Below are 20,146 nucleotides of genomic sequence, written 5' to 3' on the forward strand. Positions count from 1 at the left end.
ATTACATGCAGTTCTTTATTGAGTGTCCTGACTACGACTGCCATCGCTTGTTTATTCCCTAGTTCAATACTGGTAGTTTTTCATTTTGTTGTAAATATCTGTTATCATGATTACTTTTGACTACGCTGTGTCATGCATGCGCCACGAAGAATTGAATACGAGTTTGTATTTTTTTAGTTCAACTTAACGAAAAGTAAAAGTTTGATGTCGGATAGACTGCGTCAGGTGCGGATGACATATCTTAACCACACAGATTGCGCCGAGCGAGCTCTTCCCATGTATGCATTAAAGTTCGGCGAAAACAAAACGATCACTCCACGGATGGAATGCGCCGAGAGCACCGAAGGTGCCCCTTGTTTCGTAAGTAGCTTAAGATGAGCACCACGTCCATCCCTGCAGTTCACTATGATACCCATATTGTGTTCGTGTGCTGGAATGAATTTTAAATTATTGCTTCCCCACACTGTTCGTGATAGCTCTACCATCAGTGTGTTCAAAAAACGCTTGAAAGAGCATTATCTTCAAGAATCTCGGAACTCGCTTCCCCACACTGTTCGTGATAGCTCTACCATCAGTGTGTTCAAGAAACGCTTGAAAGAGCATTATCTTCAAGAATCTCGGAACTCGCTTCCCCACACTGTTCGTGATGGCTCTACCATCAGTATGTTTAAGAAACGCTTGAAAGAGCATTATCTTCAAGAATCTCAATCCATTTAGTAACGTTATTAAATATACATATAGTATTTATGTATTATAGACATATTGTATAGTATTTATTATTATTATTTATAATTAAATGACAAAAAAAGATGTTATTGTGGGATATATCCATAAGAGATATACTTATACGTGGGAGAGCCATGCTTCGGCACGAGTGAGTTTACCAGAGGCCCGACCCTCTAACCCTACACTATAGCCCTATTCTCTCTTAAAAGGCCGGCAACACACCTGCAGCTCTTCTGATGCTGTGAGTGTCCATAGGCGACGGAAGTTGCTTTCCATCAGGTGACCCGTTTGCTCGTTTGCCCCCTTATTTCATAAAAAAAAAGAATTGTTCCGCACTGTTATAGAGCAAAAATAAGCCAAAAATTAGGTTTTTTGTATGGGAGCCCCCCTTAAAATTTTATTTTATTTTAATATTATTATTTACTATTAAAGTACACATACAACTTTGTGAAAATTTTAAGTGCCTACCTGTTGCCATTATTGATAACGAGCAAAAAAGGCAAAAAAAAATCACGTTCGTTGTAAGGGAGCCCCTCTTAAAAATTTATTTTATTTTGTTTTTAGTATTTGTTGTTATAGCGGCAACCGTAGGCGGCAACAGATATACATAATCTGTGAAAATTTCATAAATCTAGTTCTTGAGATACAGCCTGGTGACAGACAAAAGGACAGACAGACAGACAACGAAGTCTTAGTACTTAATAGGGCGGACCCTATTAAGTACTAAAACTTCGTTGTCCGTCTATCGTTTTTACCCTTTGGGTACGGAACCCTAAAAATGAGAATTTTCTAGGGTGACTATGGCGGTCCGGTGGTGGCCAACAACATGCTGGTGGGTGTGGCGTCGTGGGGGATCCACTGCGAGCCCCTGCTGGTGTTCACTAACTTGGGGCCGTTAACGGATTGGATAGTTCATACAGTGGGGGCTAATTATACGACTTGAAGTGTTGAAAGTAAAACATTCATGTGTAAAAATAAAGCGTCGCACCAATGTTGAGCACTAACTTTACATATTTTGTTGTTTTTATTCTTTCTTGTCTTATATAACGCTAAAATATTATTAATGAAACTGTATTGTAATTATGTTAACAAAAGTGGTGTCCCGTGTTCTATTTCCCATAATAAATTTGATTCTGTCATGATTTATTGCATAGAAAATAAAAATAAAATATATTTTTAATTTTGTTTACAAACTTACACTTTTATAATAGTCCTACTGTATGATATTGTCTACTACTGGCTCGGAAACTTGCCCGGTGAGAACACCCGCCATAGAAAAATCGTACATTTACACCAGATATATTAAGCTTTCTTTGAATAACAAAGAAATTCAGAAGTTTCATGTTGCTTCTTGGGTGGAAGATGTTTACCACGAGCGACAAACTTGTGGATAGAGCATTATAACAGAAAATACGATTGTCCAGAAGTCCAGAAACAAATACACGTATTTTTTTAGAAAATAAAATAGTTTCAAAATATTTTCAAACATTAAAATCAAAATCAGCTGATGAAAAACATTTTCAGAAAAAATGAATGACATGTTTTGCAACATTGACGACCTTGCGACTACATGCGGCGTCTTCAGAAATAGCAAACCGAGTAAAATAAGAAAATAATTTCACACTGATATTGCTTCGCGGACGTCTGTAAACAATTTCACACCCGTCATATTTTTTTAGTATAAAAGCGATAACTTTAAACACCAGTTTGGTAAGTAAATCATAATATTATGATGGTCATTTTAGCGTTACTATACTTGTGTTGTTTACATCATGTTTTGGCCCTCAATGATGGTAAGCATTCACGAGCAATTCCTTTTTCTATAATATACGTTCACGTTCTCACAGAAAACCAGCGTGAAACAGCGCTTGCGCTGTGGTTCGCCGAGTGAGTGAGTTTACCGGAGGCCCAATCCCCTACCCTATTCCCTTCCCTACCCTCCCCTATTCCCTTCCCATTCCCACACTCCCCTATTACCCTATTCCCTCTTAAAAGGCCGGCAACGCACTTGCAGCTCTTCTGATGCTGCGAGTGTCCGTGGGCGACGGAAGTTGCTTTCCATCAGGTGACCCGTTTGCTCGTTTGCCCCTTTATTTCATAAAAAAAATTTATAAAAGATGAGTAAACTGTTTTTTTCTCATAATGAAATAAAAAGATTATATTTTACTTTCAAAGATGTTATTCTGCCTACTATTACTAAAAATAAAATGTGAAATGCATTATAATAATAATTATTCTAGTGATGCCCAACAGTTCGGACGGATCATCTGTCAACAGCGGCTACCAGTTGCAGTACTATCACGAAGCTCTGACTTCGGGAGAATCAAACGCTACAAATGATGTAAGTTCTGTGGGAGTCGAGAGTGCATGAATCTCTCCCTCGCTCAGAGATTACTAAGGGATAAACAGGATAGTTATAGTATAAGAGAGTCAGAGTCAGCTGTTAGTTTGGACATCGCGAAGGCCTTTGATTTGTTTTGGCAAAAAGCGCTTCTGAGAAAACTTCCGTCATATGGGCCTCCTAGAGAAGTTACTCAAGTGAGTCACAAGTCACGAATCGACGTCGCGCGACCGCTTAGAGGTACACAACAGCATTTATTGCTATACGGATAATAATACAGGTGATGCCATATTATATACCGGCTCTCCGAATACTTTTCGGCATGCCATTGAAAACTGAAACGTACTGAATGGGGTAAACTTGACTTAGTTCAATTCAACCCCACCAAGACAAGTTTGCGCGTTCACCACCAAATGTCACCAATGGTCGTATATCCTCGTTTTGAGGGCAGCCTTTTGACAATCTTCCCCAGTTGCAGCCTAAATATTTGGCGTAAACATTACGAGCGAAGTCCAGTTCCGTTGTCGTCTAGGGGGGAAGGCCAAATTAGCCCGGAAGAAGCTTGGTGTTCTTAACAGAGCTAGGCAGTATTTCAGTCTAATCTTATAACTAAACCGGATCGTCCTCAAATTGAGTACTGTTCTCGTCTTTAGGCATTACGCCTTGATCTGGCTTCGCTCTGCATCTTTTATCGGTTGTGTCACGGGAAGTGCTTTGAGGAATTGTTCGAAATCATACCTCCTGCATCGTTCGCTATTGTTCCAAGCAAAAATATACCACCCTCATCACCTTGATGATTCGCAGTCTTTTTTTCTGCCCCGCACGGTACAACTCTGGAACGAACTGTCGCCAGCAGTATTTTCGGACATTGGTCCGAAAATACTGCAAAACCTTCAAGACAGCGTATTCCCTCTTAAATGGCTGGCAACGCACCTGTAATTCTTCTGATGTTGCGAATGTCCTTTGGCGGCAGTAGTTGCTTTCTATCCGGTTAATTATTTAAAAAAATGTCTTTGTGCTTGACAGAAAATAGACTCAAAACAAAGAAAATATGTGAGCTATCAAGTCCCGTCTGCTCTACCCACCATTTATGAAAAAGGCATAAAGATAATATTATTATCATTCTGTAGATTTATCATAATACATAATATACATAATGGCTGCGAATAATAAAAACTATTTATTATTCGTAGACGTAAGGCTTATCAGGGCGAGCGAAGCACGTGCCCTAGTATATCCGACAATCTGAGCACTTTTGTGGTACACTTAACGGAAAAACTATCACGCCCATAGATGTGTTATATCATCGGTCAGTCAAGGTTTGGTTACTATTAAAATAAAATAAAAACTACCTTAAAGATTAATACCATACAGAAAAACGACGCAAGCCCTCACAAAGCTCGAGTTTTACCTAGTCTGATATCGTGATACGTCGGATTTGATTCAGTTCGGTTGGAGGATCTGGGGCGGACACTTCATATCCATCGCCCAGGCACCGTACACCGTGTTGTACGGCTGGTACTGTGGAGGAACACTCATCGCAAGCAATTGGGTACTCACCGTTGCCCATTGCGAGTAAGTAAAATAATAAAATAATAGTATTTTAAAAAGATAAAACCGACTTCAAAATTGTTCGCAGTCAAGAATTAAAATTCCCTATCTCAAAAACTACTGAACCTATTGGATTAAACTTGCAATAAGTATTCCATAAGTTGAACAAAAACTAGAGTCCTAGTGCTACAAAAAAAGGATCACTTAAATCGGACTGGATAGACCAACGTCCAACAGCCAACATATTATACGAAAACTGGTAAATCCTGGAAATATTACATACGGGTCGAATTCGAAAACTTCTATTTAAACTGATAGTAGTCAAGGGCGAGATGCCAACATTATTTTGTAACAAGAGTGACAAGGATCGTCTATGGTATTCGGTTATAACTTATAATACCGAACGCAAACGTTAAACTCCCTGAATGATCGTAAACAAACGACCTGCAACAAAGTACTGACTGCAAAAAAAGTCTATTACAAATTAAGAAAAAAATTTCGTTATTAAATATAATGTTTTTAATAATAATATTAATTAAACTTAAACTACAACTGGTATTTAATAGTACCTGCAAAGGGCGTGCACGGGTGAGGTCAGTGTGAAGCGAGAGGGTGGTCGAATGCATTGTATATTATATAATATGTTACCGTTAGAATGCGGAATACGTTAATGTTCAAATTAGCTAGGTAATCTGCAGATTTCCTGATACCATCCGGTAAAGTCTGAAATTTAAACCAAAAAAGCTAATTTTTGTACTTTACCTAGTCACTTTGCATAGTAACGAATGGTACATCGTTGAATTGCGGAAGACAATGAACTAAACACTTTTCTTACGCTCCTTCGCTGGGACTGCACCCCTCTGTTCCTATGTTTGACGATTTGGTCTGTTATATTTTATCAGCTGTGGAGAAACATTAACAACAACAAGTGCGAGTTTCTTACGCCGGTTCTTCTCGCCGGGATAGTTCCCGAACCGGTGGTAGGCACCGTAGCTAATATTAACATTCTGAAAGTATTTTCTTAAAATCTACTCAGAAATAAAACATTTTTTATTTTTTATTATTTATTTTATTTTAACATTGAAGTTAATATTGAATATTTTATCCTTTGTTTATTTTTTTCTTATTATGGCGCTTCGGCTATATAACCATGGCCAGTGTCAAAATATAAGTGGCGGGAAAACTATGTTCTTGTAATAATGTTTAGCATCGATTTTCTATTTGGTAAAGTCCAAAGTCTAGTCAAAGTCAAAGTAAAAGTCAATGCAGTCAAGGACTCAAGTCGGTCGATTCAGTAAAATGCTAGAGACGCTTTATTAAAACTTTCGATGGAGTTTAGGAGGGAACACAAAAGGCACGTTTCTGGAAGTTGTATCACTGGCCTACACTTGTGCATGATAATAAATATCCAATGGTTAATATTCTACCAATAAAACACATTAAAAACCCAGAACTAGAACAGAACTCTTTCACATTCTAGGCTACACTTTTCCTTTGTTTATGTCCTAAAATTTTTTGACTTAAGCATGTTAGCACCTTATGGCTACCACACACGCTACGGTCTACCGGAGAGGTCACCTGCAGGTATGCCTGCGCAGGTGTCACTCGAAAGAATTGATTCTCGATTTTGCGCCGATCGAATGCGCAGGTCCAAGCAACTGCACAGGTCTATTCCCACACACATTCCGATTTACTTGCGCAGGCACACCTGCACAGGTAGACCGTTGCGTGTATGGCTAACATTAGACTGTTTTTAATTGTTTATTATTGTTTTTTTTCTAGTTGATTTGATCTGTTATATTTTATCAGTGCAGTAATATTTTAGTTACTTAAATTTTAATATTTTATTCATGTGTTAATGTCCTAAAAATTATATTCAATAATCCCTATAACTAAATAATATGATTTATTCAAACAAGAACCTGTTTTATGCAATTTACCGTATGCATGGTCAGTAGTGTGCAGATTACCTAGATATTCTGCAGATTATCTAGTAATGTAAGAATAGAATCAATTTTTTGCACTTTAACTGACTCACCCAGAAAATCTGCAGAATACCGCGTTGATTTGCACTCTAGGTAGTCCCTGAAGATTTATTTGTATATTTTTTACAAAATCTTATAACACAAGATAGCATTTTGCCCTTTGATTACATTTAGTATCTGAAAATAAAACTAAGTTTGTTTTAAAAACTTATTTGCTAACCGTACACACTCGCATACGACCGTCGCGTACAGCGCGCCAGTGAAGACTGACTGCAACGGTGTGAATTAGCTCTATCGGAATGGCGGAAAATTTGGTGCGTATGGCATGTCTACATCAGTTTAAATAGAAGTCTTTGGTCGAATTGATAACTCCCTTTTTTTAAATCGGTAAAAAATGATGATTTTTGAGGATCTTTAAGTTGAAATGCTCTTCGTTTTGTCCACACCATCATATCCGTTGTAAGCACAATTTTCACAAAAATATTTCAGTGAAGAATTCTCCATACACGCCGGATCGGAGTTTCAAGAATCTACTGACGAATACGCCGTGAAAAGACATGTGTACCATCCTAACTGGTCTGACGAATCGAAGGAACATTACTTTGACTACGATATGCTTTTACTCGAACTGGAGGAGTCCGTGCCCGATACAGACTACACGAGGCCCATCGCCCTCGGAGGGCTGGAAGATATAAATCCGGGACAACTCGTGTCTATAAGTGGATGGGGCGGGTCGACCTATAAGGTAAGCGGGACTATAGCACGATATCTTCATTGAACCTAATACTTATTACTTAACTGAGTCTTCTTCATCACGGTTGCCATATCTATAAAGCTTGTTTCTTTTTTAAAATTCGTCGTTCTTAATTTACGGTAAAAGTTTGTTTTCCTAAGTACCTGAAAGATTTACTGTCAGATGAGCAACCGACTGCTCCGTTCGTGCCACAATCTAATGCCCCATATCTTTCCAGTTCAATATAACGGTTGATGACAGTTATATGTCGGGCCTGCTTAGCATGGTGGAGATGACGGTGCTCGAACACAACGACTGCGCGACGCGCGCAATTCCTTTCTACGAATCGAAATACGGCGAACCCAATACAATTACGCCACGGATGGTTTGTGCAGAAAGCAAAAATGGTTCCGCTTGCTTTGTGAGTTACCTGAGTCGAGCATATTATGTGCCCCTAGTTAATAGTCATGTCAGGGTCTCATAATATGTTCGTGTGCTGTGCTAGTATGAATTATGGATGATAGCCGTCGGACAAGGACAATCGTAGCGTGAGGTTTTTTCCCATAACAAGTATTTCTGCTCTTTAAAAATTACCAAATTATGGATTAATACACATTAAGTCCAGAAACGATCCAGATGAAATGAAAGTGGAGCATTATATAACTTATCTGGCAGGCTTAAGGCCATCCCCTGAGCAAACGACCTTGACCATACATTTGCCGCGTTGTCGAGATCACACCAAAATCCAATTTTTTTACTTATTTTACCAAATTGGCCTAAAAAAATTCAAACGGTGAATATGTAGTTAGTGAAATTGTCCATCTATTGGCGTGTGTTTCAAATAAACGTAATTTGTAGGGAGCTACTGAATGTATGCTTGAATTTAAATAAATTGTTATTGCTTCGGAAGCTGATATCATATTCAGTGTAATAAACAAAAATAGGAAATTAATAACAGTGAAAGGAATGTTCATATGCTGAAGATTATTGCTGTATTTTTATTATAATTTTGTATCTTTCAAATTATGAGTTAATAAGACTCTAAAAACGGGAAATTGCGGCATCTCCGTAAGGGGAGGGCCTTAAGATTCGCTGCAAGCTTCGCTTAGCGTTGTTGGAGCTTCCTACCATGACAAAACATACTTCTTTCGTAAAAAAGTAGGATCTTTAATATAATTATTTATGCAATCAATTGAAAAATATTTCAGGGTGACTCCGGGTCTCCAGTGGTGGCTAATAACAAGCTGGTGGGAGTGGTGTCGTGGTCGTTTCATTGCGAACCATTATTAATATTCTCTAACGTGGTTATGGCTAAGGACTGGATCACTTCAACTACCGGGATAAAAGTGTAATGCTTAATAAGAAATAAATATAATATGTTCTTATTTAATATTTTCTTTTGTTATCATCCAAAAATAATAATTGTAAACTATAATATTAAACCTTAATTCACTTCCTGAGTCCCAAGGATTCCCATCAAAATTTTAAATGGCCATAAATCGTAATTCAAAAGTCTTAGCAGCTAGTTTCCCCCACGTCTCAGTACCTTCATGTAGTGACGCGGGCGACATGGTGGAGGATGAGTGCGTACATACCATATTTGGTGAGTTATTACGCCGAGCGAGTCCCAGGGACTCATACTAGTGAATTACGTTATGATTATTTTTATACATTAAAGTTTTGAAATGTTGATTTTTCACTGTTATTATAATGTAAAAAAAAATTATGAAATACGGGGGCAAACGAGCAAACGGGTCACCTGATGGTAAGCAACTTCCGTCGCCTATGGACACTCGGAGCATCAGAAGAGCTGCAGGTACGTTGCCGGCCTTTTAAGAGGGACTAGGGTAATAGGGGAGGGCAGGGATGGGAAGGGAATAGGGGAGGGTAGGAAAGGGAATAGGGTTGGGGATTAGGCCTCCGGTAAACTCACTCACTCAGCGAAACACAGCGCTAGCGCTGTTTCACGCTGGTTTTCTGTGAGAACGTGGTATTTCTCCGGTCGAGCCGGCCCATTCGTGCCGAAACATGGCTCTCCCACGTATAAAAATTATTTATGCTTTTTTTTATGTTGTACAATTGTAAAATGGCTCTAAAAAACATGACTTTATCAATCTAAGTGAAGACGGAGCAGATTCCATTCTGGAAGCCTGGCTTCAAGAAGATTTGGACGAAAGAATGAGAAAGAATTCCTGAAGATGTGCGCCACCCTGAAACGAGTTAGCTAGGGGGGAAAGTATTACTGTTTATGCCACTACAAAAAGAGATCAAAAACTGCTCATTTGTGCACAAAATGTCTGAAGCCGATATGTTTTACTTGCTCTAAAAGATATGCCGACGTATCTTTTAGATTGTGGTAGGAACCCACTGCACGTTTTTTTTTCTTTGTATAGAAGCATACATTAAAGTTTATTTTATTTTATTTTGTGTACCTTTATTGGTTTAAAAACGTTAAGTTCTTTTTAATGGGGATTGTCCATTTTTTTTTATTTTGCTCATTGCAAAAACATTTAGAGGAATAAGGTCAGTGATCGTTTTTCTGTATACGAGTATAAACGAAAAAAATACCCATTAGTTACTTATATTTTTGAACAAATATGTTTAACCTTTGTTTGACCTTCAATTAGCAATAAATTCGACTAACATTAAGTTTCGAACTTTAGATAAGCTTCTCGTATCAGTTTTCATATAATAAGAACTTGCATTTGACGAACCAGCCATTATAAATAAGATTGAAAGGAAAAAAAAACATACTGCAGAGGTCAATTATTGGCCGCCGATGATGACGTCACAGCGAAACTTTAAAAACTTATTGAGAAAAAACTAGCCAATGAATTGCAAAATTATTTAATTTATATTCTTAAACGAAATTTTAACGAAAAAAAATATAAAAAGTACATGTGATTTATTTTGGACAATGCTCATTTTTAGAATATTTGCTGTTTAGAGAAACCTTAAAAAGTAACTATCCTTTTCTTTAATTTTCAAGATGATCTCAGAAGTTTGGTTTTGTTATTTATTATTATAATTGACTAAGTACTTTAGAAGATTACTGAACAAAATGTTGATGAAATTTGTTTTATTTCATTAAAAATACTTTTAAAATATGTGAGTCCCAGGGACTCATAGAAGGTATTAACGCCTCCGTGGTCTAGTGGTTAGAGCGTCGCTCTCGACTCCGGAGGTCGTGGGTTCGAATCCCGCGTTGGAAACATGTTATTTCCAAGTTTGGTTAGGACAATGCAGGCTGATCACCTGATTGTCTGACAAGTAAGATGATCCATGCGTCGGATGGGCATGTAAAAAGTCGGTCCTGCGCCTGATCTCTCGCCAGTCGTGTCGGTCTTCCGTCCCACTGGGTTATGAGAGTAAAGGAATAGAGAGTGCTCTTGTATACTGCGCACACACTTGGGCACTATAAAATTACTCCTGCGTACCTGGCCTGGTTTCAATGAAACCGGCCACCGTCACCGAAACCGGTGTGGGGAGTATTATTATTATTTACGTTAGTAAGTTTCACCTAGTGAATTGAGGGTTAATATTATAAAGCCTATCTGTTCTTCCTTTTTAATTTTTTTAAACATTATATTTCAGGAAATTTCTAGCATAAATTTGGTACTTTTCTAACATTCAAGACAACTTACTCTCTGGAAAAACAATACATAAAAATGCTGCTGCTAGAAGTTAGAGGATAATTATATACAAGCACCAAGCTGGTGGTGGTGGGTATATTGCCTCTCCAGCAGACTTAGCATTATAATAACATTAGAAACGGGAAAGAATGGACAAACCGATAGATTTTAGGACAAAATGTCGAATTTCCTTTGTCTTACTGTCACTTTGTGAAAACTAGATCTATGGAGACCATGCCAAGCCTGCAAGTACAGAAACAAATACACGTAAATTCTCGTGAATGAATCCAATCGTATTATTTCACGCTGATATTTTTTCGTTGACGTGAAACTGGAACAATTTTAATATAACAAATTTATATTATAATAATTATTTGGTAGTGTAAAGCTGATAGTTGCATTAGTATAACAAACACAACAAGTATGGTCGTGTTACTGCTGCTATACTGTTGTTGTTTGCCTTATGTGTGGACCCATGATGACGGTAAAAAATAAAATAGCTTCTGTTTACAAGTTCCTTACGTTCCTTAAGATTTTTTTCTTTGCGTAACAATTAGTAACTCTATTATTATTATTCAGTTTAGTTCCATTAACATCTTAAATGCAGATTTTTTGAGTCGATTTATATATTTTAGAAGTTATTTTAATTTTTATTTTAGTAGTATCCAACAGTTCGGACGGATCACCTGTCAACAGTTCCCGCGACTACCAGTACTACCACGAAGCTCTGACTTCCGGAGAATCAAATGCTACAAATGATGTAAGTTGTTAGGTGGAGTGAAGATTGTGATGTTGTCATCGTTCAACAGATATAGTGGAGTCACTGAAGGTTTTCACCTCCGATTTCGTTGAACCTCCATCGATTTTCATGAAAATTGGTGAGTATTTATACTCACCAATATACAGGGTGTAACAAAAATAAGTGATAATACTTTAGGGTGTGTACGTGTTCCTTGTAGAGAGTTCACTGTGAAAGAAGCAGCGCTGAAAGACCAAATTTTTTTTTCACCTTTGTATGGGGAAACTCGTAACGCTCGGGCCCTTGCCCATACAAAAGTGAAAAAAATTATTCGTCTTTCAGAGCTGCTACTTTCACAGTGAACTCTCTACAAGGAACACGTACAAACCCTAAAGTATTATCACTTATTTTTGTTACACAATGTATTACCAATATATTACTTTTTCGAAGTCTGTGTAGATAATAGTACATATTATCTACACAGACTTCGAAAAAGCGTTCGACCGGGTAGACCACCTCATTCTTCTAAAAAAGCCCCAGGAGCTAGGTATCCACGGGGATTTGCTTCGGTGGATGGAATCTTACCTATCGAATCGATCCCAGGCTGTCGTAATTTTATTTATTTATTTTCTTTATTAGGAACAATAAACAGTTACATGTTAAAACTTAGTTATTACAATTACCTATGGTTTAGAAATGGTAAGCATATAACCCACACCATTGTTCGCATATTAAAAACGGAAAGCACAGCGTATATATGGATAAAAATATGTGACAGTAACACTAGATACAAAACTACAAAAAGCAATAACACATTAAATTAAAGATAATAAAAATAATTAAAACAAAGGATATTTTCAATGTAAAGTTAAAAAAAAAAGTATAACACAGAATAAAAATGTACATTGTAAAAAAAAAAACTACATGTAAAATAAAACAAAATTTTCAATAAGTAAATAAGTTAGAGTTCATTTTCAGACGCTAATTTGATCAATGTCTCCATGGCTTGTTTTTTTAAATTTTAAACTATCAGATAGGGCAAAAATATCAATATTAGTGAAGTATTTGTTGTATGTATCAACAAGACGACGTAGGGGGATACGGAGACCAGCATTAGTCTTGCACGTTTTAGTGAAGAATAACTGAAATTGTCGCGCTTTTCTCTGATAAATTGTTCTCGGCACCGAGAAGCAGATAAAAACTAATGATGGGTGGTTATCGCTCAGACTATATCGAGATGCCCACTGGAGTTGCACAGGGCTCACATCTGGGACCATTGCTGTACAACGCCTATTTGTACGATATTGGTTCGTGCCTTCAACATATATTGTACTATCTCATGTATGCGGATGACAAAAAATCTTTTGCAAGATTAATTCGATCCAAGACTGTTTACAGCTCCAAGCAGGCCTTGACAGCTTGTTCAATTATTATACTCGCAATAATATCACTGTCAATTCTACTAAATGCGAATGTATTACATTCACTCGGAAACCAAAGCCCATAACCCTTAATTATTACATGAATAGTGTATTAATTCAAAGAAAACGTATCGTTAAGGACCTCGGTGTATATCTGGACAGTAAAATGACTTTTTCGGACCATGTTAAAAACGTAATTCGTAAAGCTTACATGAATATGGGCTTTGTTTTTCGGACGTGTAAGTCATTCTTAAGCATCTCAGCACTCAAAATCGTTTATTCCGCATACGTGAGGAGCGTTTTGGAGTACAATAGTCCGATATGGTAATCATTAATATCATTACATCATAATATATAAAAGTCGCCTGGAACGCATTCAGAAAAAAATTATAACTTACCTGACTTACCGCTGTGGTAAAAGATTTGATTCCTACGCCGAGAGCTGCGCTGAGTTTGATCTCTTGCCCCTGGAGCAGAGACGTACTGTTTTGGACTTATGTTTACTGTACGACATCACTAATAGTAAAATAGATCGTCCTGATCTCGTGTCACAACTTACCTTCCGCACGCCGAAATTCCGCACTAGAAACACCCCCCTACTGCACATACCTGCATCAAACACTAGTTATGGACAGAACTCTGTTATATCACGTATAAGTCGCTCATACACAAAAAAATTTAATTCTGTAGACCTATTTGCTTACAATACTAAAACGAAATTCAAGAGTGAAGTTATAAAATTATTAAAAAATGATACTTAATTAAAGAAAAAAAAGAGGAATGAATTTACATAAACATGTTGTATGTACAAATCTTACATGCGGTACCCTAGTGGTATTTTTCACTGATCCCAAGACTTCGTGTCGTAGGGCTAGGGTGCCGCACATGCACACACACATACACACTTACTTGCACGCAAACACACACACATACATTATATTAATATAATTAATTAGCTAAGCAACACTATTTTACATTTTATTAAAACCACAATACTGGGAGTTGACTAGCTTATTAAATAGTAACCATGTCAAGACCTTATTGTGTCGATAATAACGATGACGGTCTTCTAACTTTAATTAAATAGTTTTTATTATAATGTTAAATACATAGCACTACAATTTGACAAACAATGTAATACCTGTTACTGGCCATACTAATTGTTTCATGTTTAGTGTTAAGCTCCAAATTGTAATACGCTGTTGGTATTCAATAAAGAAAAATAAAAATAAAATACAATATCTCAAATTTATGGTAATCCCTAAAGGCTTTTCTTTATTTTAGCATAAGTTATGATCTCAAATATTAACCTGCTTTAGAATGCTTACTTTTGTAAAAAAGTTGATTTCATAAAATTTTAAATAATCAAATTTTCGTAAATTTCATTTCCTTTTGGATATAACTTTCAAAATATTGGATATTCATAAAAAAACATAAAGGAAAATATTTGAGTTCGTTTTCTAAAAAAATATTATGGTTTCCTTTTTATTTTTGTAGGATGAAAAATAGCCAAGATAGAGACGTTTAAATCCTAACTTTTACTGCGATAACCACGTAACTAGCACTTATTAACCCTATTTATTTTAAAAATTAAGGGCTTTAAAAAAGGTTTCTTAGCATGATCTCAAAGCTTTTGAAATTACCTTTAAAACATTTTTAAATGAACCTGATAACTAAAAAATTAAGGGAGCTATGGTAATATAACAAATAAATTATTTTTTGAAAAAAAAAAAAATTGAAGCAGAGATTTGCCCCCGGTTTCTGAAAGGTATGTCAAATCACTGATCAACTAACACTGCTGTTAATTTAGCATGGATGTCAAATCAGTTTGAGTTTCTGATACATTGATCAGCCAAAAATTAACTAATCTATGATTATTTTTAATTTGACTAGCGATTTGTTTGTTTTCGTTCATTGCTTCACTATTAACTATCAAAAATGCAAATTAAATTTCAAAAGAAGCAAATGCAGACTGTCATTGCTTTCAAAAATGTTCTGGAAATTTCAAATCTGATACTTTTTGAAACATTGATCAGACGAAAATTAACTAATCTGTGATCATTTTGATTTGACATGCGATTTGTTTATTTTCGTTCATTTGTCAGAATTCCGAATTTCAATTTTTCAGACGATATCCGATCCAAAATCTTCTTCATTATAGAAATGAAATTGAAAATAATATACATTTTTTGCACATAAAACGAGTACTGCAAATAAACAGTTCATTTGCATAATCGACGTATTTCTTACGTTGTTTACGAACCTTATAATAACGTAGTTTCAAAGAGAAAATGTAGATCATTCACATAAAAAATCAATTGAATTCATAAGTTATTTCACCCACAATTACCGATTAGTTGACACAGCTTTTGACAAACCTTTAATCTATAAAGCTCTTAAAGCTTCATAAAAAGAGCCGCGGAGGTGTCAACCGAACACATAAAAGATTATAATATAAAAATGGCTATAAAAGACAGGAACGATAAAGTCCTAAGCCACATGGCGGGTAGATTCGACACAGAACGATGTCTTTTTAACAACCTAGAAACTCCACCCAGCTTGAGTGACCCCTCTCCACCAAGCCAATGTCACAACATGTAAAGGCAAAGGGTGGAGCAGCATAAAATCTAAGGAAATCGGAAAATGTCGGATCTACTGGCCGCCACACCGACTGGGACCTCACCGTTCAAAACATTAATATTATTATTATGCAATTTATAAAACAATAAATGTATATATTTATTTATTATATGTATAACATATTATACTCTATTCTATTAAAAAAATAAAACTCTATTAAATATACATATACACTAAAAAAAAAAAAAAAAAAAAAAAAAAAAGTGTCCATGGCGTGATGGACCACAATTAATTAAAATTCATAATATTATTTCAATTATCCTTGGTGCGAAAAATCTAAATAATAAAATAACAAAAAAAGGATATGGACGAACAGTCTATAGACGGCCCCAATTTTATAATAAAAAAAAAAAAAAAAAAAAACCTTTAATCTATGATCACGGCTTGACAAGCGTTTCGGAAACCCAAAATGGCGGTTGACATATCCTTCTCGAGTCAAATTGAACATCTACCGTCAACTGACGCACTGATCAAATTAAACTAACTAACCGTGCGTCTAGCAACCCAATTGTTACTTGACAAAAGATTTAACAGGCGATTAATTAATTTTAGTGTTGATCTGCCTTTCAGAAACCGGGTGTTGGTATTGTAGGAAAAGGCGGAAAATTGTGTTTTTTGAATGGGAGCCCCCTTTAAGGATAAAAAATTTCGCAATATTAATTATAATTTTAATACATACTTAGTAAATAACATTTTACTTCTCTCGTGTACCATAATTTAATAGGCTAAGGTTTTTTAACCAATAGTTTTACAGTGATTTTGCATCAAAGGAGTAGTTTGTAAGTGTTGAAATTTCATCGTCAACCAAAAATTATAAATATTAAACAAACCCTGTAAGTATGTCATGTAAAATTTAGAAACTCAGAAACACAAAAAAATATTTTTTCATTTATTGTGTGTTGTTAAAAGGTTAAAAATGTATTAGAATCATAAATCAGGCATAAAAATATTGAGAAAATGTTTATTTTATCTAATTAAACACAATTACTAAAGCCAGAACGGTTAGATTTGCATTTTTCCTCCTTTTTGAAAAAGGGGTGAATTATTTCAACCTTAAAATGCAAAAAGCGCAATAGAGGGTAAAACATACTCAATTCCAAAATTTCATCCAAATCGATGGAGGTTCAACGAAATCGGAGGTTGTGCCTGATTTTTGCCTTCATTAACTGTATTTGATGCAGTTCGGTTGGAGGATCTGGGGTGGATACTACATACCCATCACTGAGGCACCGTATGCCGTGTTGTATGGCTGGGGGTGTAGCGGTACCCTCATCGCGCCCAACTGGGTGGTCACCGCTGCCCATTGCGAGTAAGTTACATGAAAATGACGTGCTTACTAAGTTCCCATATTACCTCTATACATTATAGCATTCATATTTAATGTTACAGATAGTCGCTTTATATAAACAAATTAGCTAATGACTATCATAATATTATTAACTTGTTGGTTGACAAACTGAAACCAACAATCTTTAATAATATATAATATCAGTTTGTTTCAGACCATAAAGTATAAGTTGATTAAGATTTAAGTTGTGCTAAATTCAATTTCATCCACATTACTATAAAACTATTGACTAAAGCTTAAATCATTACTTTTCCAAAAATTTTTAGCATCCAATACTCCGTACATGTCGGATCGGAGTTTTCAGCTGCTACCCAGGAATACGCCGTCATAAGACACGTGTTCCACCCGGGCTGGTACAGTTTTCCGAAGATTCATTACTATGACTTCGATTGTCTCCTAGTGCAGCTGGCCGGCTTTGTGCCTGAAACGGACTACACGAGGCCCATCGCTTTTGGAGGTTACGAAGATCTTTATGTGGGACAAATCGTAACTATATCTGGTTGGGGCCATACGACATATGAGGTAATCGGGGCTGTGTAGTATTTTCAATGAACATAATGTTTAATCGAGGTTCCTGCACCACATATCTTGTTCTGCCTTTAAGAAAATTAAGAACAGCGCATGCGCTGTTTCACGCCATTTTTCTGTGGGCTCGTGGTATTTCTCCGGTCGAGCCGGCCCATTCGTGCCGAAGCATGGCTCTCCCACGTAAATCTTTTTCCTCGTTTTATTGTAAATGTATCACAATTACCTGAAAGATAAATAAGTTACGCAACAATGTATTCCTTGTGCATCAGTGAATGTGTATATAAACTCCCCCACAGGACAGGCTTCGCCTAGCGTGGGGGCCAGAACTGTTGGTTACTGTAAACTGTTATCTATGGAAATAAAATTTAATTTATTTAAATATCAGTCGCATGAGAAGCTAACTTATTTGCATATCGTCTGCATCTTTCACATTTTAGTTTAACTTGGTGAGAGAAAACAGTGTGAGTTCAGACCGACTGAAAGCGGTGCAGATGACGGTGCTCGACTACGACTATTGCGCGACGACCGCACTTCAAATTCAGGCAGCTAAGTTCGACGAATTCGCTGAAATCACGCCACGGATGGTCTGCGCAGAAGGCAATTTAGGAGGTGTCCCTTGTTTTGTGAGTTGTTTTATATGTTTATGTTATACAAGATGACCCGTTTAACTCTCTATTACTTTTCTTCTATTAATGTTGACCTTCCATGGACTTTGGAAGACCAAAATAAGCCAAATCGGTTTAACCATTCTCGAGTTTAGGTCAGATGAACAAAACTTAAAAATATTTTTTATTTATATAGATAGATATCACACACTCGAATGATGATCGATCGTCGATGATTTGTGTTGATCTGACATTTGCCTGGCAACTTCACAGAATACCAACGCGTTTGGTGCGTGTATCTTAAACCGCGATCACAGTCTTCATAGCCAAAGATCGTGGTCTCAGCAGTCGACTTTCCGTACTCGGTCGTCATCGGTCGGCAGGCAGGTTGACCTAATAAAGCTTTACTAAGCATTATTATCTGCATATGATATGTTCAATGTTCATGATCAACGATTTCTTATTTCGATTGATATCAAGCTGCTACAACTTCATAACAAAACGTTCTTCCTTCGAACATTTACGTATAAATTGTCAATTATTTCAGGGTGACTCCGGGGCTCCAGTTGTGGCTAACAACAAGCTAGTGGGGATAGTATCGTGGGGGGTGCACTGCGAGCCCCTGCTCATGTTCACCAACTTGGTATTGCAAAAGGATTGGATCAGTGAAATAACGGGACTAATATTGTAAGGTCCCTCCTCACAAAAGTAAAACTTATACGTGACAAAATAAAGTTAACACCTTCACTGCGTCTTTTCATTCAAAAATTGTCATTTCAAGTAAAATAAATAAAATAAAATAAAATAAATGTTTTCTTTCTGAGAAAATTTGAATCAATTTTTTTCAGAATATGTACCTGATGCCTACCACCTTTATTTTTATTTTTATTTTAAAATCTTAAACCTTCATCTGGTGCGGCAGCGGGCCAAAGTGTGCCCCCAATAGTTTTTCCGCCAGTGCGTGGTAGGCCTTTCTCAATCCACCAGCACAAGGTTAGATTAAATTACTATAACCTTGCGAAAACATAATGTAGGTGTACAGTTTTTGGACTGTTGTAATAATACAAACATAATGACATACATACATACACTTTAGAAAGGGCATTGGGTAACTTTGTATGGACCTGTGGCGTCATTTTTTTCCAGCGGCCAGGGATAAAACCAGTACTATTTTGTAGCACTACATTAGAGAAACACATATTAGTAATAAAAATAGTAATATCGGAGCTGAGCTACGATTATTTTAGTATATTTATTTTTGCGCCTTATGTTCACAAAATCAATAGTAATTAACGTGAAAGCACACACATGAAGCTATCCTTAACAAACAGGTGCAGTAGGAAGGGTTAAATATTAATCTGTTCGATATATATTTCTCACTAGCTATTACCCACGACTTCGTCCGCGTCAAATATGAATAATTTTTCATACATACATATTTTCACACTGAGTTTAACTCTCGTCCGACTAAATTATTTATTTATTTATTTATTTAAGGACCAAATACAGTTTTGTATCACTAAATGCATAAATTCATGATTATTAAAAAATTACAGCTAGATACAATAACTAGTTACATTATAGCCAGACTTGAGATTATATTTCATTAGATACTAGACAGGGGTTTTCAAATTATTTTATTGATGTGACTAAATAAGTATGGTAACATGGCAACGTCCATCGCTATCCCGTCGCACAAACAATGGTCGCCGTCAGTCTCGAGTTGTGATAATTTACTATTATTTTTTCAACAAAGGCACTTATCAATATAAAAAGTAAATACTTAATTAAAAAACTCATTAAATGACGGCGCGTAGTTGTATGTTAAACGATTACCTAAGTCATTCTTCTAGAATGTACGAATAACTAAAATTAAAAATAAATGATGAAATAATTG

The 20,146-nt window shown here is 36.3% G+C and overlaps 1 protein-coding gene across 1 annotated transcript in view; it reads left to right on the forward strand.

Moving 5' to 3' along the window:
- The window catches only part of LOC121736769, a 66,444-nt gene that overhangs the window by 19,088 nt on the left and 27,210 nt on the right, over positions 1-20,146 (forward strand). Inside the window, exons 13-14 of the mRNA XM_042128152.1 lie at positions 7,093-7,348; positions 7,575-7,757. Of these exons, the coding sequence (XP_041984086.1) occupies positions 7,093-7,348; positions 7,575-7,757 (439 nt within the window). The remainder of the gene's footprint in view (positions 1-7,092; positions 7,349-7,574; positions 7,758-20,146) is intronic.

The sequence above is a fragment of the Aricia agestis genome, chromosome 19 (assembly GCF_905147365.1).
Source record: "Aricia agestis chromosome 19, ilAriAges1.1, whole genome shotgun sequence".
Classification (NCBI taxonomy): domain Eukaryota; kingdom Metazoa; phylum Arthropoda; class Insecta; order Lepidoptera; family Lycaenidae; genus Aricia; species Aricia agestis.